Source organism: Talaromyces stipitatus, genomic scaffold (genome assembly GCF_000003125.1).
Source record: "Talaromyces stipitatus ATCC 10500 scf_1105507295549 genomic scaffold, whole genome shotgun sequence".
Classification (NCBI taxonomy): Eukaryota; Fungi; Ascomycota; class Eurotiomycetes; order Eurotiales; family Trichocomaceae; genus Talaromyces; species Talaromyces stipitatus.
This window is the reverse complement of record NW_002990117.1, coordinates 2,978,501-2,992,699: the sequence shown is the minus strand read 5'-3', so window position 1 is coordinate 2,992,699 and position 14,199 is coordinate 2,978,501. Positions and strand designations below refer to the sequence as shown.

At 46.3% G+C, this 14,199-nt stretch overlaps 6 protein-coding genes across 6 annotated transcripts; 4 read left to right on the top strand and 2 right to left on the bottom strand.

Moving 5' to 3' along the window:
* The first annotated feature begins 164 nt into the window (after positions 1–164).
* Positions 165–2,402, top strand: TSTA_019580 (GMC oxidoreductase, putative). The gene is made up of 3 exons (XM_002484085.1): positions 165–1,830; positions 1,888–2,051; positions 2,111–2,402. The coding sequence occupies exons 1-3, from the start codon at positions 294–296 to the stop codon at positions 2,192–2,194; spliced, it is 1,785 nt and encodes a 594-aa protein (XP_002484130.1). The 5' UTR covers positions 165–293; the 3' UTR covers positions 2,195–2,402.
* A 1,816-nt stretch (positions 2,403–4,218) lies between these two features.
* Positions 4,219–5,023, top strand: TSTA_019570 (uncharacterized protein; the record flags this gene model as incomplete). The annotated part of the gene is made up of 3 exons (XM_002484084.1): positions 4,219–4,552; positions 4,595–4,814; positions 4,852–5,023. 3 exons carry the CDS (start codon positions 4,219–4,221, stop codon positions 5,021–5,023), a joined length of 726 nt encoding a protein of 241 aa, XP_002484129.1.
* Positions 5,024–6,438: 1,415 nt separating this feature from the next.
* Positions 6,439–7,857, top strand: TSTA_019560 (endo-1,4-beta-xylanase, putative; the record flags this gene model as incomplete). The annotated part of the gene is made up of 4 exons (XM_002484083.1): positions 6,439–6,636; positions 6,693–6,825; positions 6,902–7,015; positions 7,082–7,857. The coding sequence occupies 4 exons, from the start codon at positions 6,439–6,441 to the stop codon at positions 7,855–7,857; spliced, it is 1,221 nt and encodes a 406-aa protein (XP_002484128.1).
* A 352-nt stretch (positions 7,858–8,209) lies between these two features.
* On the top strand, positions 8,210–9,414 carry TSTA_019550 (uncharacterized protein; the record flags this gene model as incomplete). Its single annotated transcript, XM_002484082.1, has 5 exons — positions 8,210–8,413; positions 8,500–8,583; positions 8,713–8,906; positions 8,932–9,208; positions 9,265–9,414. The coding sequence occupies 5 exons, from the start codon at positions 8,210–8,212 to the stop codon at positions 9,412–9,414; spliced, it is 909 nt and encodes a 302-aa protein (XP_002484127.1).
* Positions 9,415–9,804: 390 nt separating this feature from the next.
* On the bottom strand, positions 9,805–11,183 carry TSTA_019540 (60S ribosomal protein L12). The gene is made up of 5 exons (XM_002484081.1): positions 11,099–11,183; positions 10,899–11,021; positions 10,800–10,831; positions 10,399–10,723; positions 9,805–10,342 (listed from the first exon to the last, which is right to left on the bottom strand). Exons 1-5 carry the CDS (start codon positions 11,100–11,102, stop codon positions 10,329–10,331), a joined length of 498 nt encoding a protein of 165 aa, XP_002484126.1. The 5' UTR covers positions 11,103–11,183; the 3' UTR covers positions 9,805–10,328.
* Positions 11,184–11,393: 210 nt separating this feature from the next.
* On the bottom strand, positions 11,394–14,187 carry TSTA_019530 (protein transport protein Sec23, putative; the record flags this gene model as incomplete). Its single annotated transcript, XM_002484080.1, has 7 exons — positions 11,394–11,550; positions 11,608–11,801; positions 11,855–12,952; positions 13,007–13,486; positions 13,541–13,835; positions 13,896–14,026; positions 14,095–14,187. The coding sequence occupies 7 exons, from the start codon at positions 14,185–14,187 to the stop codon at positions 11,526–11,528; spliced, it is 2,316 nt and encodes a 771-aa protein (XP_002484125.1). The 3' UTR covers positions 11,394–11,525.
* Between the last annotated feature and the right edge of the window lie 12 nt (positions 14,188–14,199).

Sequence of the window (14,199 nt, the reverse complement as noted above, 5' to 3'; positions counted from 1 at the left end):
TATGACTAAACATCTCAGCGGACTCGAGTGACGACGATGCCGCACGGAACGCGGCAAGGAACATCTGACGGAATGGCTTCATCTATGACTTCATTTATGAGAAAGACAAAAGAGAAGGAAAGGCATATATAGCCCGCGATTGAGCGCCGGTTGTGTCGTGCTTCAGTCAGATCATCAATCAAATATCAAAAGTTCACTCGAAAAGCAAAATTTCCATTATAGAGCATCAGCCCTGGTGGTTTTATACAAAATCATACTCCGACAAACAAAAAATACAACATTAATACCTAATCATGGCCTTCGTTGCAGACGGAAATACTTTCGACTTCATCGTCGTCGGTGGTGGTACCGCCGGTAATGCTGTTGCTGGTCGACTTGCCGAAAACCCTAATGTCCGCGTTCTGGTTGTTGAGGCCGGTATCCCCAACCCCGACCAGATTGAGGAAATAACCACGCCATCAAAAGCTTTCACCCTCCGCGGCAGCAAATATGACTGGGCTTACAAGACCACCATGATCAAGCGTGACGACTACGAGCGAGTTGAGAAACCAAACACCCGTGGCAAGGCTCTCGGTGGAAGTACATGCGCCAACTACTTCACCTGGATTCCTGGCTCCAAGCCCACTTTCGACGACTGGGAGCAGTTCGGTGGCTCTGACTGGACCTGGGACAACTGTGTTGAGTACCTCCGCAAGTGTGCCACCTACCACGATGACGAGAATCTCTACTCTTCCGACCTCAAGAAGATCGGAACTGGCGGCCCCGTCAACATTTCCCACGCCGATTTGGTCCCTGAGATGAAGCCTTTCCGTGATGCCCTCACTCAGGCTTGGCTTGACAAGGGTGGTGTCTTGACTGAGGACATCTACTCTGGTGAGATGCGTGGTTTGACACACTGTGTCGACACTATCTACAAGGGTGAGCGCCAGGGTAGCTTCTTGTATCTCAAGAACAAGCCCAACGTGACTATTCTCTACGGAGTCTACTCAAAGAAGTTGATCATTGACCCAACTACCAAGGTCTGTTCTGGCGTTACTGTCATTAGCGAAGTCTACGGCACCGAGATTAGCGTCTATGCTAGCCGCGAAGTCATTGTTTCCCAAGGTGTCTTTGAGACCCCTAAGCTTCTCTTACTCAGTGGTATTGGGCCTGCTGCCGAATTGGCCAAGCACGGGATTGAACCCGTGATCGAATCTCCTCACGTCGGTCAGCACTTGCTGGATCACCCTATCGTTCCTTTCGTCCTTCAGCTTAAGGATGGATACGCTCTTGACGACCACATCCTTCGCCCAGGTCCTCTCAATGATGCCGCCATTGCTAGCTATAAGAAGGACAAGACTGGTCCTGCTAGCTCCGGTTTTTTGGAGCTTGTCGGTTTCCCCCGTATTGACGAGCGCTTGAACAAGTACCCTGAATACCGCGAAGCCAAAGTTGCTAATGGTGGCCTTGATCCCTTCGGACCTGCTGGTCAGCCTCACTTCGAGCTCGATTTCGTCTCTCTCTGGAGCAGTGCCTTCCAGTGGCATTACCCCATGCCCGAGAAGGGAAGCCACATGACCGTAATTGTCGATTTGCTTCGTCCTTTGTCCGAGGGTCAAGTTACTCTCAACAACGCCAACGCTCTTACTCAACCTAACATCAACCTCAACTTTTTCGGCAATGACCTTGATATCTTGGCCATGCGTGAAGGTATCCGGTGGACATACGATGTCTTGACCAAGGGTGCTGGGTTTAAGGACATTGTTGTTGCTGAATATCCCTGGAAGATGCCCCTTGAGTCTGACGTTGACATGAGACGTGTTGTCTTGGACCGAAGCCAGACTGGTTTCCGTAAGTTCTTTCCTCCTAACATGTATCCATAAACGTGCTAACATGTTCTCCATCTAGACCCTTGCGGTACTGCCCGTCTTTCCAAGAACATCCACCAGGGTGTTGTCGACCCCAAACTCCGGGTCCACGGAATTAAGAACCTCCGTGTTGCTGATGCCTCTATCATCCCGGTTATTCCTGACTGCCGTATCCAGAACTCCGTTTACATGATTGGAGAGAAGGTCAGTTAAACTCCCCATTTTGTTTTCTAGCTTTATAACTAACTAGCTCACTATCCCAGGCTGCCGACATCATCAAGGCTGACCACAAGGACATCTTTACAGCTAAGAACGTTCCTCACTTTGTCTCTATGAGCAAGCTATAAAGTGATTAATGAACTAATGATACATCGTCTTTGAAAGATCGATCGATGACTGCTACTTTGTTTGGACAGAACTGAGTTTTGTATTCTGATTTTCTTTTGTCAATAATATTTGTCGCCGTTCCAACATAGATGTATTTTGTTCCATCATTGGTGTTAGAGATATTTACGTACGGTTTTACCTAATATGTATTTCATTATTGATCTCCTAGCCTAGTGCAGAAATGTATCATCAGACGGACCAGCCTAGGTAGGGTAGACATCTGGTCTTTTTGAGTCTAAAGGTCCACCACGTCTTATAATGCCAGCGAAATATCACGAAGCATTATGGTTCAAGCATCACTAATATTAGGTACGTGTTACTTCTTCTCGCCTAGGTACAGTATATGGTGAACGTTCAATATCAAGCTCTATAGACAAGTTATCCATCCAGCCTAGTCGAACCAACTTATACAACATATCGAAAGCCATTCAAAACCGCAATGCTCGTAGTAGCATCCATCCGTGCCATAGCAATCACATTATTAAAATTAGTACCGGCTACCATTTTATCAAATTTCTTATTTGGCGCGTTGGAAAATGAAGCGCAACTTTAGAATGCAGGATAGTCCCAAAACCTCAAAAGCCAAAACGCAACCCCAGGACTCCCTGTACATGGATTTATACTCATCCAGCCAAAAGTAATTTGCAAACAGTGAAGCAATATTGGCACAGGTATTTGCAAGTCCGATTGCAGCGGCTCGTTTCACGGCAGGTTGGGTGATTGTTGATGAGATCTAAGCGTATGTCGTCGCGTCGACGCTAAAAGCACCACAGGAGGTGAGGAAGGTAAATGGATACCTGGCCCAAAAACCGGGAACAGATATGAGCAAAACTGTTTCTAGAATTGCACAGTATTGAGAAATGCCAGCTGCTATTAAGCGAATTTGGCGGCTGTCTGCTACACACGCCCAACCAATGGCCCAAATAAAGGTCACAACATAGGGCGGGGAGGTCAGAAGGAGTACCGTTGTATTATTCTTGAATCCAATTTACTGAATCAGGGTTGGGAAGAAGTGCGAGAAAGAATCTGACGAGGAGAATGCTGGCTTATTATTGGTGGTCCCTGTGCATGCGCTGATGATCCCCCAAAGCATTGTGCAGGTTGACTCGATTACATAAGTCAAAACAAGGTCAATCAATAATAACTAGTTACCGAAAGCAGAAAGTCTCACCAAGTATATAGATGGCCTCAACTTCGTCATCAACAGTGTCGAGGGAAGCTGCAGCACGATAGGGCCTGCAGAAAATATGGAAATAGAGTGTTATACTCCGCTCCATTGAGATCAGGATCTTTTTGAGGGCCATATAGACGAGCTTTTGTAATAGAGTTGCGATTGAGGTGATTCATAATGTAAATCAAGACAATCATGGATAGGATGCGAAGATCAATTTTCCGTCTCAGACGTTGCTCAACTTTCATCCTGAACTCAGGATTGTAGGAGAGATAGGTAATGATATCAGAGCCAGTGCCATTTTGAGAGTCCTCGCCCCAGCAGGTACATTGTACCTACCCCTTACTATCCTGCTGGTTGTCGGTGATTGAAGCTGATTGGGTCATTTTCTGGACGACGATTCAAAATTATTGACATATGTACGAGTACATATGCACTTTTTCGAAATCTTGTCAATCTATTCAATCCTGTTATACCTTATATATACTCTACGTCGTATACTTTGTATACACTTCGCCTCTGATACACCCCCGCAAAAACTCCGGACTTCAATATTTGTCTCTGCAATTTCGGGCATTGCGTCGGATAATCACCGATACATAAACGATCAAAGAGGGACTTGTAGCTAGCTGATCGTGTTGTCATGGAGGCACGGAGATTAATAGTAGGTATGCAGCGGCATTAGTCTGATCGAGGGCCGAAAGTATGCGGTGTTGCGTTTTCCCTAAACATATGGAGGTTTAAAGATCATTTGAATGGAAGCAACATACTATCCATTGCAGTATAAGCTGAAGGCAGAAATTATTACTTGATATGGACGTGAGCCTTCCATCGGGCTCGTGGGACACCCACATTCACTGCTTCGATCTTCAATGGTACCCATTCCGATCCACTCGCGCTTACACACATGGACCTGCGCCTCTTGGGGAATTGGTCGAAAACAGCCTGACGAATCAGGTAGTCTTAGTCCAAGCCTCAATTGAAGATGGACACGATGGATTAGTGGCCCACTTCTCTCGCATTCGCAAGGAGTACGCGCATATACTTGCCCGCGGGACGATATGCATGGACGAAAGTTGGACCAACCTAGATAATTCACATGTTGATGTCCTACATCAACTCGGGGTCAGGTCTTGGCGTATTCATGGTATCCATGGAGACAACCAGTCTGATTTAGCAAGTCTTTAAGAACAATTTCTCCTAGTAGCGCAATCATATGCGGCCAAGACTCACGGCTGGAGTATTTCTGCGCAGCTACCTCTCCAGGCATGGACTGCATTAAAGCAATTTCTCCTTCATGATAAAGAAATCAACTGTCACGATAATTGCAGACCACAATGCTTGCGCCGAGCCGGCGGATATTTGCAGTTCCGAATTCAGATCTTTTCTAGAGCTGCTATAGTCTGGCCGTGTCTATGTTGAGATATCCGCTCTCTATTGTCGCAGTCCAGATGATTTCCACAACATGCAAAGTGTTATCCAAAGCTTTGCTGATACAGCGTCATGCTCGCTGCTTTGGGGGAGCGGTTGGCCTCATGTCAATCCTGCAAACAAATCTGTGCATCTGCCGATTGATGCGCCAAAGATTGATATTCGAGGAGAGTTGAAGGCTTTGTGAAAGTGGCTATCAGATACCCAGTGGTACAATATGATTGTTGAGAATCCTTGCCGCGTATATAATAATTAGGACGAGGGTGTTCAACTGCAAACGGCTGGCTCAGAACAGGATGAGATGAGTCCAAAAAGCGTGTGTGGAAGGTCGAAGTTGACGCAATATAAATAGTAGACTGGATAAAACTGGAAAAAATGTAAAGCACAGCCTGTTGGTACATTTGGTGATGACATTGGTCTCTAGCAGATCAGGAGTCAGGGTTAACAGAGTCATATGATACTGACTAATTCCACTGGTTTTTCCTCAACATTTCCGAAGAAAGACCGGGTGAAATGAATATGAATAATTTCATCAGCGGATTAAGTTCACTCAGCCAAGAATCCAATTTTCGAGATAAATATTGGCACGTTGGTGAAGATTGGAAGAAACAAACTCCACTATCGAAACATCTAGTGTTGATAGTAATAGAGCACGAGTATGCAGGGTCTATAGAAACTGAAAGAGTAACACGAGACAACATGCCCAGCACAATATTCCTGCCAATATGCCAGCGGTACGAGCCAAGAATTTCTTCTTGATTTTAACCGGACTGTATTCTTCAGGCTGTTAGGGCTTTTTGTCTTGGTTGTGAGATGAATATAATTGACTACATACTATGTGACACGAGTATAGCCTATAGACGTAAGCACGTGAGAGAATGCACATTTCATTGGTGCAGTATTTGCCCTACAGAGCCGGTTCCAAGGTGGTATATCAAGGTCCAAGGGGAATATCGGATCGTCTCGAATAAATTATGCTTAAAACTTATAAGTGGAGTAGCTTAGACCGTCCTCGCCTCACATTTCAAAGTCTCAAGTGTTTCAGTTATTTGATCCCAAGCAGAAATCACTTGATGAAACTAACGAGAGGTGTTGTTACTAATTCTCTATGCTATAGAAAGAGCGAGCAATCTGAAGCCTATGTGCGCAAATCTTTTGACTGGATAAAGTTATAAGAACATATTAAGCCCTAAAAAGACCTCGGGAGGAGCTACATGTGTTCCCCGAGGCCCCATTATGGGGTTCAACTGCCGGCGGGGTGCATAACTGCTTTGGAAGTATTAATAACAGCAATAATTCCAGGGGAATCTCGGTCCATGCTTTCGCCTGGATTCTCTTTGCCGTTTCTAGACTTTATCCAAAAGTGTAATCGGCTAATATGTCTTCTGACCATCGTGATGGAAGCATATTTGATGAAACATCGAAAAAATTATGGTTGAAACAAGTGCTCGAATCAGGCTAAATACGGCATGCTATTGAGCGCGGGCCTTAATTTCGACGCTGATATATAAGGGCCAATTCAGCTTGTGACGAAGCTATTCCTTGAACTTCTAATTGTACAACCACAAAGTTCAGGAAACACTCTTGGAAGAGGACATCAGTATGGTTGCAGTAAAACCGCTTATTTTAGCCCTAGCTGCCGGGCATCTTGCCCATGCTCAACTGAATACCGCCGCAAAAGCAGCTGGTCTGTTGTACTTTGGTACTGCGGTTGATAATGGAGACTTGAGCGACTCTCAATACCTGCCGAATCTAGAGACAGATGATTTTGGCCAAATCACACCCGCCAACTCGATGAAAGTAAGCGTCAGCACCTCTCAACCCTGTGATATTGAGCTAATCAATAACCTATTTAGTGGCAACCCACCGAGCCATCACAGGGTTCTTACACTTTCAGTCAAGGCGACCAGATCGCGAGTTTGGCCAAGACTAACAATGACTACTTGCGATGCCATAATCTCGTCTGGTATAACCAATTACCGTCATATAGTAAGCAAGCATACATCAACATTCATCTCTCAATCTTTAAGGCCTTGGGCAGGAAACTGATGCGCTATTTATTTAGTTACTTCGGGTTCATGGACCAATGAAACTCTGATTGCTGCATTGAAAGAGCATATCAACGGAGTAGTCACTCACTGGAAGGGGCAATGCTACGCATGGGACGTCGTCAATGAAGGTATGTCGCCTTATTACGAGGTCCTCTTTTAGAGCCGTTGAACCTCGAGCTAAGCGAAGTCTCCAGCCTTGAACGAAGACGGTACATATCGTCAAAACGTTTTCTATCAACACATCGGCGAGGCATACATTCCAATTGCTTTTGCTGCCGCTGCCGCCGCAGACCCTAACGCTAAACTGTATTACAACGACTACAACATCGAATACCCTGGGGCAAAGGCTACCGGTGCCCAGAATATAGTTAAATCGATCCAGGCGGCTGGTGCCCGTATTGACGGCGTTGGCCTTCAGGCTCACTTCATTGTGGGACAGACACCCAGCCTTGCCTCCCAGAAAGCAAACATGGCTGCTTTCACTGCTCTCGGTGTTGATGTCGCCATCACCGAACTTGATATCCGCATGACTCTTCCAGATACCTCCGCTCTCCAAACTCAGCAGTCAACCGACTACCAGACCACCACTACTGCTTGCGTTCAGACCAAGGGGTGCGTCGGTATCACACTCTGGGACTTCACGGACAAGCATTCATGGGTTCCTGGAACTTTCTCAGGCCAAGGTGATGCTTGCCCATGGGATTCGAACTATAAAAAGAAGCCTGCTTACTATGGTATTCTTGCTGGTTTGCAATCTGGTGCTGGTGGTTCAACCACTCTCACCACTACCACCACTTCGACACCCACAACCACCTCAAGTCCCGCGACAACGACTACGACTGGCGCCGGTTCAGGCACCGGTGCAGCACACTGGGGGCAGTGTGGAGGAAATGGCTGGACTGGTCCCACAACTTGTGTTTCGCCTTACACTTGTCAAGTAGTGAACCCATACTACTCTCAATGTTTGTAGCAAAATACCTTTCTATAGAGAGAGATGGTCTCTATTGTGAAAACCTTTGAATAGTACTGGTACAGAGGCGAAGTATTTGTAAATCAGATTTACTCCAGATTGACGGTAGAGTCATAGATACCTAAGACGTGATGTCGATCCTCAATATAAATATCTAATTTTCAATGTTGATACCCAGGCTAGTTGTCTGCTCTGTGTGAAGTAGACAAGATTCGTCGGAAGGAAAGCCGTAGTTATCCAGTAAGCCCTAACCTGTATCACTTCCCCAACTCCCCCAGACCACTTAAAATGACGACTACATGCGGCGTTCCTGGTCAACCTACCAGCTTTTGTTAGAATCCTTATTCGAAATATGCTATTCACATTCATTATTCTCAAACAGATCTCCCCAAAAGCTATACGTGGTCTCCTTATACTTCAGTACGCCGCCTGTCAAATGGTAGGCGTCGCCTTCGGCTTGTTCATCAACTACGGCGTGGCCAAATCATATACAGGAACCAACAAACACAATGGATGCTCCCCACCCTTCTACAACTCGTCCCAGCAACAATCTGGGGTATACGAACATTCATCTATCCCGAATCACCCCGATGGCTATTCTCAACCGGCAGACGATAACTTGAAATCGCCACATTGTGCAAGATCAGACACTTACCTGCCGACCACCCTTTGATCCTCTCAGAAATCAAGGCCATAGAAATCCAAATCCTACACGAGGTCGAACCCGTTTGTAACAGCACGCTGTGAGATCAACTCAAAGAAACCTTCATCCCTGTCGTGAACAGGCGTCGATTCTTCCTCATCTTCATGTCCACATTATTCTCGTAACGATCTGGCGCAAACGCAATTACTCAGGACTCACCCACTATCTTTGGATATCTCGGCGTCAAGGGCACCGAGTCCACCCTCCTCGCTCCTGGAATATACGCGATTGTGAAATTCGTCAGTACGATGCTATTCGGTATCTTTGTAATGGATTTTATCGGACGCAGTCGCTCGCTCATGACGGGCATCTGTCTACAGATAGTCACACTCGCGTATTACCAAGGGTATGACAGTTGCACATATCAACAGCACACCATGTGCTTCACGGGCATCCACAGGTGCGATCGTCGCCATATATTTCCAGGCTGTTGCGTGGAGTATCGGTCGGTTCAGTATTCCATATGTCCTGGGACCTGAGATTTTCCCTATTCCCATTCGGTCCCTGAATATGTCGATTTCAATGGCGTTTCATTGGTTATTCTATTTTGCTTCTTCGCGGGAAACGTCTAGTCTACTAGCTGCGATGGAGAAATGGAGTGCTTTTGTGTTCTATGGTTTTATTTGTACGGTGTTCTTTGCCAGGCTGGTACGTATAATCCTCCCTCCGATAGAAGGAAAGGAGAGGCTCACATATGTGAATAGGATACTACAGGAAAATCAATTGAAGCTCTAGCTAGTCTGTTCCGACGCCCTTGGTATACTGTCTGGAGAGTGGCATACCCGACTGCAAACGAAAAGCAAGAGGTGACGGATGACCCGAAGTCGAATGTTGATCATGTTGAGAAGGTGTGAAGGATGGACACTAATCTAGTCTAGCAAGGACGTCGTGTGTGAAATTCTATTGGATATGTTGATGATAATTCTCATCAGACTCTATCTTCACGTCTTCATTGTAAGAAAAAGCTAGTCAGTCCCTGTAGGGGGGTGTCATTAAATAGGTATGAAAAGCCTCGGAAGTCAGTTGTACCTGTCCAAACGGGCATTCGTCATCTAGCACCACCGGGGGTATCGGTACGCGAACCAATTCAGGTTCATAGGTAAATGGATAGCCCTACTCCCAAAGCCTAGCCCGGATCTAAGTAGGGCAGGTAACAAGTAAACCTATATTGAAGGTCTTTAGGGTTATCTTGGAAGGCCAAGCCCTAATTTCAAGAGACATCGTTGCAAGACCTATCCGCAAGACAATGTAAGAATAAAATCAATTCCAATCCTAAACTAAAGATACATCAAGACCTTCTACGCACATACTACATTCTTCTCAAATTACAACTGACATGTAGACCAACAAAGATGGACCACTATATCCACCTCGAAAAAGAAATCCTTTCCGAAAAGATATCGCGGTGAGTAACAGGTCAAGAAATTTTATCTTCTTTGCGTCAAAATAGGCCGTTACCGTGGAGCTTGTAATTCCGATAGAAATCGGACGGTAATGGCCAGAGTGTGGCAAAGGTTGTCGTTCCCTTTTCATTGGGGTTGGACTTGGGACTGCAGGGAGACAGAATATGAAGCAAGACAGAACGAAAAGGAGAAAACATCGATAACTGTTATCGAAGGGAAAGGTCATGACTCATTAGAATTATTTTGTTTTGATATCAGATCGTCATCAATTTCTCATATCTAACACGATATACTCGGGGTATCTCAACCGAGTCTTGGTGCAAAAGAACAACTTTTTTGGAATGAAAATCGTTGACAACAATCGTTTACTCCTCAGGGACTAATAACCGATGGATTAGTAAACAAACGTTTATATAGGTGAATTTCAAAACATACTGTCAATCTCGCCAGACTTGACATCATCACTGACGTCCTTGGGGCTGCGGCCATCAACCTGGCAACCGACAGAGAAAGCGGTACCAAGAATCTCAAGAACGGTTCCACGGAGCTCCTTGGCAAGAGAGCGGGAGCGCATGGTGCGAGCAATATCAATAATATCGTCGAGAGGGATGGACTTAGAGTGCTTGATGTTCTTCTCCTTCTTGCGGTCACGAGGGGGCTCCTTGAGGGCCTTGATGACGAGGGAAGAGGCGGAGGGAACGACAGAGACCGTGGCTTGACGGTTCTGGATGGTGAGCTTGACGGTGACACGGAGACCTTTCTGTTATCGCGAAATTGCTTGTTAGTTCACAGCTCGGGCCCGATTCTCAACAATAGCTTGAGGGGGAAGCTCTAACCCAGTCACCGGTAGCCTTGGCAATATCTTCACCTGTTCATATAGTTAGCAATCACGAAAAAACATCTTCAAATTGCAACAAAGACAGAGAATTCCTTACCAATCTTCTTGGGCGACAAACCCAAAGGACCGACCTTGGGAGCAAGTGCAGACTGAGCGCCGACTTCACCACCGGTTGCCCGAAGGTGAATGATCTTCACCTCATTGGGGTCGAACTTGGGAGCTATTCAAAGAGAAAGATTTCTCATGTCAGCAATCGCCTGGCAATAAAATATGCCGCACCAAGGAGATGATACTTACGCATGGCGAGGGTGCGTAAGGTAGTCTATCGTCCTCGGGTTAGAAAGAAAGAGAGGGAAGTGAATGGTGCTTGTAGGAGAGGCTCGCAAGCTTGAGACTTTTAAAAGTGTGGAAATTTATTGGGAGGGAATGTTGTGTGCTAGCCGAAGCACGTGATCTAATCTAAGGAATTGGCGAGGCCATGCCAAAAGCGGTTAGGTCTATGGAGCGGTTGAATTGGCCCCTACAAATTATTGACAATAGAACTTATTAATTTTAACCAACACTTGTCTACCTGCGAAGGTTACGATTTAGGTTGAAACAATAGAAAATTTATCAATCGAATGTATCGTAAAACAAAATGACGGATGGAAAAGAACCGCTAAAGGTACACTCAGCCACACAGATTCTCATCGCCAACGAGCGTTTATGGAACTGCACTCCGTGTTTAGTTGGTGCCTGACACAGCAAGTCTAGTAATTCTGTTAGCATCCGAAATGAAATAATTGTGAGATGAAGATTTTACTTACTTCATCAAATGTTCCATGAAAGTTTGTAACGACACATCATCTGTAAAGATAGTTTGTGCTGTCACACCGCCACCGTATCCTCCAGTAGAATGGGTTGTCGAGGGATTGAGTTTTGACAGGAGGAAACGGGCTTGTGAGCCACCGGCATCGCAAATGATGAATCGGGGTAGTGGGAAACGGTCCGCAATCAGTTCCTGCGGACATTGGTTTAGCACAGTAACGACAGTGAGGGAAGACATTTACTCACTCTAGCATCTTCCTTGGGCTGTTCTAAAATCGCTTTGAAGTTCTCATAACCTTCTTGGTCCTGATATCCAGCTTTCCTCCATTCTGCCATTGTCTCTCCGTGGAAAATGAGGAGGTGGAAGAATGTATCAAGAAGGAGAATGTGAGTAGGTTGGATGGAGGCGGAGTCAAGTAAGACAGGTTGAGCGCCCTCGTGCTCCAAAGAGTATGAATCGAGCGTGGGCTGGATCATGATCAGAGAGTTGCCAGTATCTTCGTGGTTCAAGACATGTCGGTAGAATGCCGTTTCATCAGGAGAGTTGTTGAAAACTTGCAGGAACTGACTTCGCCGAAGATGGAACATGAACTGTGGATAGAGAGTAAAGTTCTTTTCAAGGCGGAATGATGTTGGATCATCCTTTCTGTAATCAGCGAAGCGGGAGCATAACCGAATCAACATACGATCGACCCAACGCAACACATCTGGGCCGTCATCAACCTCGGCTTTGAAGACAGCGATACGGGACATGAGGACTGCTGCTGCTTCTTGATCAAATGACTGAGCAAGAGCCGGGTCACCGGCTGGACCACTGAGGTTCCTAGCAATAGTCGTTACGCGTAGGTGGAATTGACCAGAGGAATGTTGGTAATATGTGAGAAATTGCATCATGCCACGTTGAGGTCCTTGTTGCATTGGTGCCGGTCCACCTTGGTTTGCAATCTCGAAATAGATCCCATAGCTGGCAGCAGGGTCAATACCGCACATCTTCCATGCACAAGTATTACCGATACCACACTCGGTCTCTCCGACGCTACTAGATTTTTTGTTTAATGAAATAGCATGACCAATAAGTCCAGTGACTTTGAGCTCTTTTGTGGTCAGAACTTCGAGAGATGCATTAAAGGCCATAAGCAGATTATCGTTCTCATCCTTATCGAAAACTCGGACGAACGATTGTTTGAATTGAGAGGATGTGAAGCTGTCGGTCAACAGTATATGACCGCCAGTATGGTTGGCCATGTTCTTCATCTCCAACATGCCGACTTGATCAAGACAACCAGCGAAGAGGTCAATTACGTGACCATTATGTGCCGCACGTTTAGCAATATTGTCATAGAACTAAAGCCGCTGTTAGATAACATCATAGACCAGTACCGAATATATGAAGCATACCTTGACTGCCTTCTTGAAATATTTGATGTTGTCCCTATCAATGTCGTGATGAGATCGAATAGGTTCTTTCAACTCTGGGCCAACAACAAGACCAGGGCCCTCTGTTGCTGGACCGCTAACGAAGACCATAATACGTCCACCTGCATTCTGAAACGACGTTTCCAATAATCCAACAGCAACGCTAATGGCGACACCGGTACATCTCAGAGCACGCTTATCGTTCGCAACCGGCCATGGATCACGCTGTAGCTGCTCGAGGATGTTGGTGATCTGGAACTCGGCCTGCTGTACGGGGAGGAGGAAGCGAGCGGCAGGACCCATGGGAGGAGGCATGCGACCAGGTTGCTGGGGAGCACCGGGACGAACTCCAGCGTTGAGCAGTCCAAGCATCTCCTGCACCTGTTTGGCGGCGTAGTCCTTGCTTCCACGGAAGACATAAGACTTGGCGCATTCACCGTAACCGAGTTCATGTACTTGCGCCTGTTTGGCCCATTAGTCCCCTTCAAGCTAAAATACTAAGCGGACATCTCATACCATAGTGCCGTATGTGATCAAACCAACAAGCGCGTTTGGCGGGAGCAGGGACAAGCTCATGATGAGGGAGTCCTTGAGAGCCTGGAGACTATCATCTTCTTGACAAGTGTCTACAACGTACACGAAGATCGGAGGAGCGGGAGCGGGACGCGCCAATCGGTATTCGATGGTGGTACTCTGAGGATGAAGCTCTGGGGGAATAGCATTCTCTGTGATATCTTTATAGTGTGGTGGAAGAGGATTGCGCATCAAACAGAAAGGGCATATCCAGATTCGGGCTCGGATATCGACATTCCTACAATATCGCGCGAAGCGGTTAGCATCATGATTGCGTTATAGTGAGACTGCAACGCACGCATAAGGATTGAGGACTGCTTTGCAAGGAGCTTTGCAAGTCACAGGTTCGTATTGCAATAATGGGGTGTCGGTCTTTTCTTTGAGGGGCGTATACATTGCTCCGATGGGGACAACTAAGCGGGATGCCTCCTACATGAGGACAGTTAGCATCAACCTGCAATTATCAACGAAATCCGACAGTTCCAGCTGCAACTAACCATGCGCGAGCTTGGAAAGGTGTTCCAGCTGAGTCTGATACCATCACGATCCTCAACATCGCTCCACTGGTCCTTCAACGCCTCGTAATCCATCTTGACCTTCTA

Excerpts from the sequence above, each read along its gene's own strand:
- TSTA_019580 (XM_002484085.1), top strand. The coding sequence starts at position 294 with ATGGCCTTCGTTGCAGACGGAAATACTTTCGACTTCATCGTCGTCGGT. Across the intron at positions 1,831-1,887 it reads CCGAAGCCAGACTGGTTTCC|ACCCTTGCGGTACTGCCCGT; the intron begins GTAAGTTCTTTC and ends TTCTCCATCTAG. Across the intron at positions 2,052-2,110 it reads TTTACATGATTGGAGAGAAG|GCTGCCGACATCATCAAGGC; the intron begins GTCAGTTAAACT and ends TCACTATCCCAG.
- TSTA_019540 (XM_002484081.1), bottom strand. Across the intron at positions 10,832-10,898 it reads TTTGTCGCCCAAGAAGATTG|GTGAAGATATTGCCAAGGCT; the intron begins GTAAGGAATTCT and ends CTATATGAACAG. Across the intron at positions 10,724-10,799 it reads CCAAGGCTACCGGTGACTGG|AAAGGTCTCCGTGTCACCGT; the intron begins GTTAGAGCTTCC and ends TCGCGATAACAG.